We start from the raw sequence: 11,231 nt of genomic DNA, 5'->3' as shown, positions 1-11,231 counted from the left end.
TATATACACATACACATACACACACATACACACACATATATATATATATATATATATATATATATATATAGTTGAAGGTATAATTATGACATTTCCAAAGCAAACGTCAATACGTGATTTTGGCCGAAAGTTGTTATTGTGAAACTTTGAGAATGTGTCTTTAATTAATTTGTTACGGAAATGGACGAGGTTATCCGAAAGAATCAGACCGATCAGATATTTTGCTTTCGTCCGTTTTGAACGAGACTACCTTATTTCCTGTAGTGTTTTGACTTTAAATTTGCTAACAAAAAGAAGAATTTGTTTAGTCTGATGTACTATCATTGTTATTCAGTAAGTAGAACTTGATAGTTCGAAGCAGAGATACTCCGATTGTCGTTCCAAAAAGTACCAGACGTCTCTACCCCAAGCTTGTTTGCCACTAACAAATTGTCAATTCGCCCTCCTCCCTCTAGATATTGGGACCGCGGACACTTTTTTTTCAGGGTAATCAGGGTAAGTAACTATGTTTGGAAATATAAAATAAAAACCCAAAAAGTTTGGCACACTCAAAGTTGTAGGAATGTATTCATTATTTTCAAATGAAATACCTTCAGTACCATTAATATAATCAGTATAATCGACTAATTGGTCATTATAATACCCATCCACCCCCAAAAAGGGTTCAACATAAGCAAACGGCCATTTTGTTGAATAAGCATATATCATACAACATGTGGAAATTGGAATGTAATAAAACTCATTTGTACATTACAAATGAACATTACCATCATCGTCATGTGCTATATGTAACTCGTCATGTGCTATATGTAACTCCTCATTCGTTACCCGCATTATCACAGCATTCAATTGTACAGAGTAAAGAGCATCAGTCGGCCATGGAAAAAGTGATATACAGGTTAGGTATGTGAGAATCGGCCCCAGGCATCGCATATGCTTAGGTCAAATACCTGGTTTCTGGGTTGATCGCAGTGCAGCGGGCAGAGGAAATGCTGTACTTTCAAGTGCATTTTCTGGGTCGTGGGCACAAGGTTGAAAATCTACACTTATACTGATGACGTAGTTTACATTTTCAGCAGTTGCCTCGTCTTCGATTTATTTCCATAAGATTCCTAGAAGTTTCACAAATCGTCTGTTAAAAGTTCGGTATACATAACCAATAAAAAATGCCTCCGATTTACCGAAAAGTGAGTAAAGACTCTTTTCAAACTTATATAGACCTGTAGTATGTGTTCTTTTCTACCTTTATGTCGATTTTCAAGGCAATCCTACATACAGCCACTGATTTATACCAGCAGCAGGATCGGGTGTCCAAGCCGTTGATGGGCAGTTTTGTCAACAAACCTTCGATAATCAACCTCAAAATAATGATGGTTAATCTCATTGGAATTCTTCAAATTGTAATCAGAATAGTTTATTAACAAGCAAAGATGACTTTGATATGCATTTCATTGAAATTTGGGATTTAATAATGCCGATGGTTAATGATTTTGTCTGGCATGTTTTGTTCTAAAAGTGTGCATGCGACCCGAAATTAGGTCACATGACCCAAATGCTGCCACCTGATTGGTCCAGACTACTGTTTACATTGAAATTAGCCATGTGCTCAGTGTTTATTTTCTACATATGGTTTATTTTCATCAGTTTTTATGTTCGTTTTAATATTTTTGTGGTAAGTCTCTAAAGTTTCGCCATTATTTCAATTTGGGAAAGATTGCTGGATCCTGTACTCACTTGATGCACATTTTATTGGAATTATTTCCTTAATGGTTTTTTTGGCATGCATTGCTATGCTCAGTAATTCAGTAATGTTATTGTTCAAGTGAGAATAGACCCATCTGATAGAACTTTTTGATAGCTGTCTGCTGGTGCAGGTTTTGTTGAAATATTCCAAATATTAAGGAAGTTATGGGCATTTTTCAGAATGGGACTACCTCTATTTACCGGGTGTAGTAATTAAGGTAGGTAATTAATTAATTATTAGTGAATTAAAATGACTGATATTGTGATAAGATGATTTTAAGAGGCAATAACCCATCTCTTAGTGGTGGGAGTCTTTCTTACCAGTGATACAGATGAAGGGTTGTATGGCATTTTGAAGCACATTTTTAAAGAAAATGGTCACAGTGTTTCTTTGTTTTACATGTAAATCAATTGACGAAAACCACCTTAAATTAGGCGACTTCAAAATACCATAGCACCCTCAATATTTATCCTATCATCACAATTCAAAGATCATTTTAAATGTCTTTTCTAGCTCTTTTCAATGATACCAATTGCACTGCAATCAACTGAATATGAATTTTCTCACATACCTATACAGGTCAATGGTCAATATGTAAGAGGACAAAATGTGTACCATTAATGTATCTCTGTCAAAATGTCAACTTGTGTGTGTGTGTTATATATGAGAGATAGAGAGAAATGAGACCGTGAAAGAGGAGGAGAGAGGAAAAGAAGGACAGAGCAAGAGAGATAACAGATGTATGTGTTAGGTTTTGGGAAATTGAGTTTCGTCATAATTACAACTTTTGGAATAATTAGAGAATGCTTCATTGTTGTTTGTATGGCTTATTAGCCAGCCTGTCTTTGATTTTTAAAAAATAAGTTAGTGGCATTAAAAAACAAAATTACATCACCCATGCTGTGTTATTGAGACAATTATATACATATTTAGTGCTGTCAAAGGTGTGCAAACAGTGGTTTAATTGGTAAAACGAAAAGTCGTAGAATACATGGTTAGGATTTAAAAAAGTTTTTTTTACACATTAAGTATAATGTCAAAGTTGACATTTTTACCTGGGTACTACTTTAATTGATTACAACCAGTGCTCCACAACTGGTGTAACAAAGGCTGTGGTGTGTACTATCCTGTCGGTGGGATGGTGCATATAAAAGATCCCTTGATGTTAATCGAAAAAGAATAGCCCATGAAGTGGCGACAGCGAGTTTCCTCTCACAATATCTGTGTGGTTCTTAACCATATGTCTGACACCATATAACCGTAAATAAAATGTGTTGAGTGTGTCGTTAAATAAAACATTTCCTTCCTTCCTTCCACTTTAATAGTTGATATTTTGACTTGACATTTTTTCCAGTGACATTTTGTCCTACATCCGTTAATTATAAAGATGTGGTTATAGGGATTATTTTTATGTGATTCTCTAACAACAGATATGTCAGGGCCACAATAAATGTATTCATAATAACAAATCATTGAAAATGTAAACAAATATCCGCCATCTTGGATTGTAGTAAACAGACAAACAGGAAGATGTTGTTAACTGGCGATCACAGTTATACAATAAATCAAAACATCTAAATTTTGTCATGTACTGCAAGAGTAATAAATTAAATATAATTACCTCACAAAAATAAATACTTGCAATAAGGACAACACTATTTTTCAATAATTAAATGCGATATCGCTACTTTTTAACTTTGCCACTGAATAAAACGTAAAGTGGCAAGTAACACGAGTTCAATATTTGTTATAAAATTTTATCAATGTAAATTATACCTGTTACAAGTACTGGTATTTTTCCAATATTAAACAATCAATGTTTTATAGACGTTAACTAACATGTGCTTTTCAAACCTTGCATTCGGCAATGGTGTAACGGATGTGAGTGGCGCTACCAGTCTTCCGGTGCGGTCTCTACTAGATACGATAAGTTCGGATAACGTAGCGCTGAAAGTTTCCGTTACAGTACCGTAACTATCCTCTCTCCTCTCCCCAAAAAAGCACAAAAACCCACTAAATCTCAGTTCGCCCTCACTCTTTGCCCCTCAACTATTTGTTGATTTGCCCTCTCCCCTTCAACCCCCAGGCACACCCCATTATATCGGGTAATAAAGATGATTTGCAGTGGTTCTATTTTTATTTATTTGTTTTGTTATGCGCATACGCCTGTTTAATAACCGGTCTACTCCAATGATCATCATTCTATAAAAAAAAATTGTTTGGTTTGACATAAAAACAAAAGTCAAAGTGTTTTGGAAATAACAAAAATATGCTATTTTTATGTGCAATTTAGAGAAATAAATAACTTGTACTTGTAGTAGATTTCAGGAAAGAGTTCGACCTGTACCCCTTTACATCAAAGGCTCGAAAGACTAACCCTAACCCTATACCTAAAACTACCTTAACCATTGAAAGGTGGGTACGTGTCGAACTCGTGCCAGATTTCATAGTATGAAAAAAGCGATCCCTGTGGGATGGACTATAGATGGACATTTGGACACTTATGATCACTCACTGCCATAAGATATATCTTGGACTAATCAATAGTCCTAAGAACAAACTGTAAAGTAAACAAGTGTAACCGATAAGAAATAAAAAAAATATTAATTACTTAAATAGTTGGTTCTTGCTGCATATAACACAATATTTGTTATTAATATTTACGGCCGAATTCATTTGCCACAGGGGCAAGACGTAGCCCAGTGGTAAAGTGCTCGCTTGATGCGCAGTCGGTCTGGGATCGATCCCAGTCAGTGGACCCATTGGGCTGTTTCTCACTTCAGCCAGTGCACCATGACTGGTACATCAAAGGTTGTGGTATGTGCTATCCTGTCTATGAGATGGTGCATATAAAAGATCCCTTTCTGCTAATCGAAAAGAGTAGCCTATGAAGTGGCGACAGCAGGTTTCCTCCCTCAATATCTGTGTGGTCCTTAACCATATGTCCGACCATATGTCCGACCCCATATAACCATAAATAAAATGTGTTGAGTGCGTCATTAAATAAACCATTTCCTTCCTTCCTTCATTTGCCAAAGCAAGTTTTTAAATAGAACCCACTTTTGATGTATACTACTCAAAAGAATTTAAGGGTCAAAAATTTATAACCAAATAAGTTTCAGAGTGTATTAGATTGATGATGTAAACTACACCAAAAATTTAATTTATTGTTCCATATTTACAAAAAACCACAAATAAACGTCACTGTATACAAGAAAGTCACATGACATGCTGTCAAAGTTGAAGGTTGTCAAACATGGATTTTACACATTAGAACATTCGTTTAATAGTGTGTGAATCCACCCCTGGCGCGAATACACTCGATCAGACGTTGATCAGACGTCTGAAGAACTCTTGCGGAATGGCCCGCCACTCTGCCATAAGAAGTTGACCCAGATCATGAAGGTTGGCCGGAGGGGCATGGTTATCCCGAACTCTCCTGCCTAATTCGTCCCAGGCCTACTCTATTGGGGCCAAGTCAGGCGAATATGCTGGCCAATCCATCCTGGCGATACCTTGTTGTCTGAGAAAGTCCGTTACCACCCTGGCGCGGTGGGGTCTGGCATTGTCATCCTGCAGAACTGCCCTGCTGCCAATCTGCTGAAGGCCTGGGAGAACCAACGGCCGGATAATCTCATTCAGATAGCGGATTCCATTCAGATTGCCATCCACCACATAGAGGGGGGTCCTGTGGTGGATAGAGATGCCGCCCCACACCATGACGCTGCCACCACCGAACCGGTGACGTTGTCTAACGTTAACGTCAGCGAAGCGCTCCCCAGGACGTCTGTAGACACGAACCCGACCGTCGTTGAACTGGAGACTAAACCTGGACTCGTCAGTGAACAAAAAAAAAGTTTGTTTTATTTAACGACGCCGCTAGAGCACATTGATTTTTTATCTTATCATCGGCTATTGGACGTCAAACATATGGTCATTCTGACACTGTTTTTAGAGGAAACCCGCTGTCGCCACATAGGCTACTCTTTTTACGACAGGCAGCAAGGGATCTTTTATTTGCGCTTCCCACAGGCAGGATAGCACAAACCATGGCCTTTGTTGAACCAGTTATGGATCACTGGTCGGTGCAAGTGGTTTACACCTACCCATTGAGCCTTGCGGAGCACTCACTCAGGGTTTGGAGTCGGTATCTCGATTAAAAATCCCATGCCTCGACTGGGATCCGAACCCAGTACCTACCAGCCTGTAGACCGATGGCTTGCCACGACGCCACCGAGGCCGGTCCGTCAGTGAACATCACTCGACCCCACTGAACACGTTGCCACCGCAGATGAAGTGTGCACCAGTGACGTCTGGCCGTTCTGTGACGTGGTGGGAGTGGTGGTCGAACAGCCTGGCGACGGCAGCGTAGATTATTGGCTCTCAGACGATTGCGTATGGTTTGATCAGACACTCGAGTTCCAGTCGCAGTCCGCAGATTGTCACGTAATCGGCGTGCATTGACGTAGAGCCATATTGGTGATGTAGCGGTCCTCTCTATTTGTAGTGCTTCGGGGTCTTCCCGAACGTGGACGATTTCGAACAGAATTCGTTACTTGGTACCGTTGCCACAGTCGGCCAACGACACTCTGACACCAAGTCTCAGAGCAACATTTCTTTGCGTATTGCCATCCTGAAGCCAAGCAATAGCCCTTCCTCGATCTTCGATAGTCCGTTGACGTCGTACCATTGTCGAATTTGAAGTGTGCACCGTACACGAACGCAAGCTCCAATTATACGGAAATTCAGCATTGGGAACATGGAATACACATGCAAAGCGTGCAAATGAAGCGCTTTGTGAAAAAGCAAGTTATGGGCACTTAGCAGACCTTTCGCTTTCGCCCTAATTTACGTGCAAATGTAAGCATGTTTTCGCCATTAGAACTAGTCGACAGTGTCAATGACAGTGGATTTTAATTCATTTATGGGTTGCTTAGACCCACTTTCGTCAAAATGGAACAATACCATGCGTGACATTATGGTCTAGCTAATATAATTGACATTCAGAAAATAATGTCGAAAATATCGTCTGACCCTTAAATTCTTTTGAGTAGTATACAACGTGACGAATAATCGTGCACTACATTCTTGTTTCGTTTCTGGACACTTATATTTGGTATTGGAGAAAACTGACTTTTCACTGATGAAAAAGAAATGAATATAGATTTTGTTTCACGACAGCACTAGAACATATTGATTTATTAATCATCGGTTATTGGATATCAAACATATGGTAATTTTGACTTGTAGTCTTAGATGTAGAGAGAAAACCCACTACATTTTCCATTAGTCTCAAGGGATCTTTTGTATGGACCATCCCACAGACAGGATAGCACATACCATGGCCTATAATATACCAGTTGTGGTGCGCTGACTGGACCAAGAAATAGCCTGATGGGAATTGATCTCAAACTGACTGCACATCAAGCGAGTGCTTTATCACTGGGCTACGTCCCCTCCCCCCTCAAAAAAGAAGATATCACTGATCAAAATGATTTTGATTTTAGACCAGCAAGTGCTGTTTTATCATTTGTTGATAAATGTGATGTCACTGGTTTGCGAGCTGTAGAAAAAATGTAACATGCTCAACTATTGATTAATCTACAATAACTGTATAACGAAAACATAGAATTGCTGCCTAGTGCCTATCACACAGTACTCTGTAGGCAAAGATTCCCGCTCTAATACAACAATAACGCTACGTTTGACGCTAAATATCATTACTTAGATCATTTTTGAAAACACATATTTCACATAATTATTAACCCTCTAATACACACACTATATGAAATATGTAGGTGCTGACGATTTTCTTCCTGTAGTGTGTGTATTAGATTGATTAATATGTTAAAACAATTTTACCAACGAACTCGAAAATGATTAATGTAAGTGTATTTAGTGTCAAACATAGGCTTATCGCTGTATTAGAGTGGATATCTTTGCCTAGCCAGTGGTAGGCAGCAATTCTGTGTTTTTGCTGTTGAGTTATCTCTGGCTGAGAGAGCTATCATAACCGTCCAAATGTCTTCTAACTCTCAAACAACAGAGTACTCTGGCTAATGAGTGTGTGTGTTTATTTTAAAAATATATTAACGATATATATATATATTTAATACCAAAGAGATTTAATTAAAGGTTAGCCATGCTAGTAATTTCCCTAGAAATTGGGCAAGGCATTAAAAATACACAAAAATTAATTGAAATAAACATTAATGTAATTTATGTGCTTGATTTAATAAATGAATGGCAAAAGATATAAAAGGCATATTTTATTAATTAATAATACCTTTTTGGGTATTTTATAAAGGCAATTTTGAATTAATTAGTGAAAAAGGCTTGTTTAATCTCAGGGCAGCATAGTGCTGATTTAGGCAAGATGGTGCTAGACTATTGAGGTATGGTGCTGCACCATTCTAAAACAAGCTAGGGAAAACACTACATGCTTTGTAAGCCTCTAAGAATTGATGGGTTTTGCCAAATTAATTTCAATTTACCTATTTTCTATTGGTGTAACCCATTATGTACATAAAAAGTATTAGAATTGAATCATACCCATAACATATTCATTAACATCTATGGTTTTCCATCAAACTCGGGATGGGCGTATCATGTACCTCACCAGTACTCTTGTTTACATTTTGATCATTCACATAATGTAATTATATTTCAAAAATGAAAAAAGAAGAAAATATAACCAAAACTACATACGGCTTCCATGGCAGTTACCGGCCTCGGTGGTGTAGTGGTTAAGCCATCGGACTTAAGGCTGGTAGGTACAGGATTCGCCTCCGGATACCGGCTCCCACCCAGAGCAAGTTTAATGTCTCAATGGCTACGTGTAACGCCACTGCACCGATTTGTCTCAAACTAACCATTAATCCTTTGTACTGAACAGACTGTCTAGATGTGTGCTCAGGACAGCATACTGGAACCTTAAAAGCACGAAAATAACTACAAATGAATGAATGAATGAATGTCAGTGACTGTGGTTAATTAGAAGGGCTGTGTATGCTATTTGCTGTTTACCTTTGCTGTTTGCTCACATTCTTTTAAGCTATTGTACACATCTATATTTTATATTATATACATGCCATCTCTGGTCAGGGCTAGCTCTGGCACTCGCCAAATTCACCAATTGCAAATTTTGAAAGAAGTTGGAGAATTTTATTTCAATTTGGCGAAATAATTTCATGTAATAATTGACATGTTTTAGAAAATAGCTGACAATTTCTGCAATGTTTGAAGTTTAATAGACAATTTGGCAAATTGTTTTGCTCACCCAGAGATAGCCCTGCTGGTAGAAACATAAATGTATAGCTTAATAAATTGACTATTTCTGAATAACCAAGTAATTTAATTATTTAGAAATGTGGCATCTATTGCATGAGCCAATTCCTTAAATGTTACAAAATTATTTCAAATGGATTTGTAACTGGCGCTTTTTCTAGCTTGCATGACAGAAATTTTCTCTCTGTTGTGTGATTTTTACACATTCTGTTTTATTTTGCAGATTTAACAACAATGTTGACAAGAAATGCAAAGCGCCGATGGTCCTTATCAGCTGTCAAAATTATCAAGACCTATGAGTGTGATGTGTGCCAAAAGCACACACAGAGAATCACGACTCTGAGCTTAGCGAGTGCTGCCATGCGGGATCTGGCTGGTTGTAAGGAATGGGAACATTTTAAGTGTAAGAGGTGCCAAAGATCCTTTAGTCAAAAACCCAGTCTTCATGTTCATAGGAGGAAGCATTCAAAATCGAAACCCTACATATGCACCCAGTGTAATAAAAGATTTATCACACGGTCCGGCTTAGAATTGCATAGAAATGCATCTCACCAAGTGTGCGCTAGTAAAAAGAAGATTGAAAAACAAAATACGGATGACACTAGACTAAACAATGTTGATGAATTTCCAGCTTCTGCGTGTTTGAAACAGTTGATACAAATGGCAATAAGTCAGCAAGATGCCAGTAGCATTAAAAAGGAATTGTCTGTACCAAAGATTCCAGCACCAAAGATTCCAGAACTAAAGGTTCCATCTAGTCATTCAAAAACAAAAGACTCTAATTCACCTAAATCCAAAAGATCATATAGTCTTCTGAACGCTACCAGTATGTTACCAATTAAAGGCAGTCTTGTTCTGGCTAGTGCACCAGAAGATCCACAAGTAACTACTAAAAAGCAAGGTGTAACATTTACTGTGGCTGACCATTCTACATCATCTTCAGACATTATTAATTATTTGGTTAACATAGACATGGATGGCAAGTCGAAACCTGTTCTGGTCACATCGGGAAACATTGGTAAAGAAAGCAGCATTATAGGTTCGTCCGGTTTACCCTGTGATGTGAAGTCAGGCAGCACATCTCTTGCCTTCGACTGTGTAGACTGTTCAGAATCATTTGACAGCTTCAAACTGTTGACCAATCATAGGAAGCTGCATGTCAGGAAATGGCCAATCAGGGCTGTGTGTCCATGGCGTCACTGTGGCAAAAAGTTGACAAGTCTAAAAAGACTTGATTCACATATGAAAAGGCACAATGGAGAAACCAATTACCTTTGTGACAGATGTGGCAAGCACTTCACTGACTGCGTGTTTTATCATAGACACAAGATAGTGTGTCTACAACGATTTAGAACATACGATTGCAACATATGTGGAAAGGTGTTGAGTGGATATTCTGCATTACAGAATCACATACGGACGCACAAGGGAGAAAAACCAAACCAGTGCGAGATTTGTGGTGTGCGATTTAACAATATTTCACATCTGACGCGCCATAAGCGCATTCACATCAGAAAAGGAGAAATGTCTGCCCCTGGAGCTGATTCTAAGACATCAGCCATAACAATGCAGTCCGTATCGGACATGCAGAATGACGTGTTACTCGAAGATTACACCAATTATACCACACCCGTTCAAATTGGGAATGAAGAGGTGGTGGCATACTGTATGGAGGAGCAAAAGAAACGCGTGGCATTTGAACAGCAGGCTGAAGTGTTGCGTGCAACAGCAAATGTGTGTAAGGAAATGCAGTAGGCATGTTCTGTCTAACACTGAACAAATGTGGTGTATAATAGTTCCTACTTGTCATATTAATCATTAGTCTACATATATTTTGGTATCAGTAATTCTTAAGAATTGGTGACTAGTAGGATATATACTCTTCAAAAAAAGAAACGCAAAAGGGTACAAATGGGTTATAACTCCGATTTTATGTTTCCTACCGGTTCATGCTTTGTGAATATAAGATCATTGCATGTCCCAAACACATTCCCACGGTTACATTCGATAAAACGCAGCTACTGTACAATAAAGTTCCAAAATGTGAATATTCGCAAAAACGCAGCCACGTGCAAACCATATCACCACTGCACGTGCGTTGTCTGCACGTGCAACATGAACACCGACAGTATAAAAGTGCAGGGTGTTCGCTTGCCTGGCCTCTGTATCTGGCCGACAGTTGACAATCCAGGACATGCCA

General features: G+C 38.5%; 1 protein-coding gene across 1 annotated transcript; it reads left to right on the top strand.

Annotated features, from left to right (window-relative positions):
• Positions 1-214: 214 nt before the first annotated feature.
• Positions 215-11,008, top strand: LOC121372307 (zinc finger protein 569-like). The gene is made up of 2 exons (XM_041498601.1): positions 215-333; positions 9,255-11,008. Exon 2 carries the CDS (start codon positions 9,266-9,268, stop codon positions 10,784-10,786), a length of 1,521 nt encoding a protein of 506 aa, XP_041354535.1. The 5' UTR covers positions 215-333; positions 9,255-9,265; the 3' UTR covers positions 10,787-11,008.
• The last annotated feature ends 223 nt before the right edge of the window (positions 11,009-11,231 follow it).

This window comes from Gigantopelta aegis, chromosome 4 (genome assembly GCF_016097555.1).
Source record: "Gigantopelta aegis isolate Gae_Host chromosome 4, Gae_host_genome, whole genome shotgun sequence".
Lineage (NCBI taxonomy): Eukaryota > Metazoa > Mollusca > Gastropoda > Neomphalida > Peltospiridae > Gigantopelta > Gigantopelta aegis.
The sequence above is the reverse complement of the archived record's forward strand: the minus strand, read 5'-3'. Positions and strand labels throughout refer to the sequence as shown.

Excerpts from the sequence above, each read along its gene's own strand:
- LOC121372307 (XM_041498601.1), top strand. The coding sequence starts at position 9,266 with ATGTTGACAAGAAATGCAAAGCGCCGATGGTCCTTATCAGCTGTCAAA.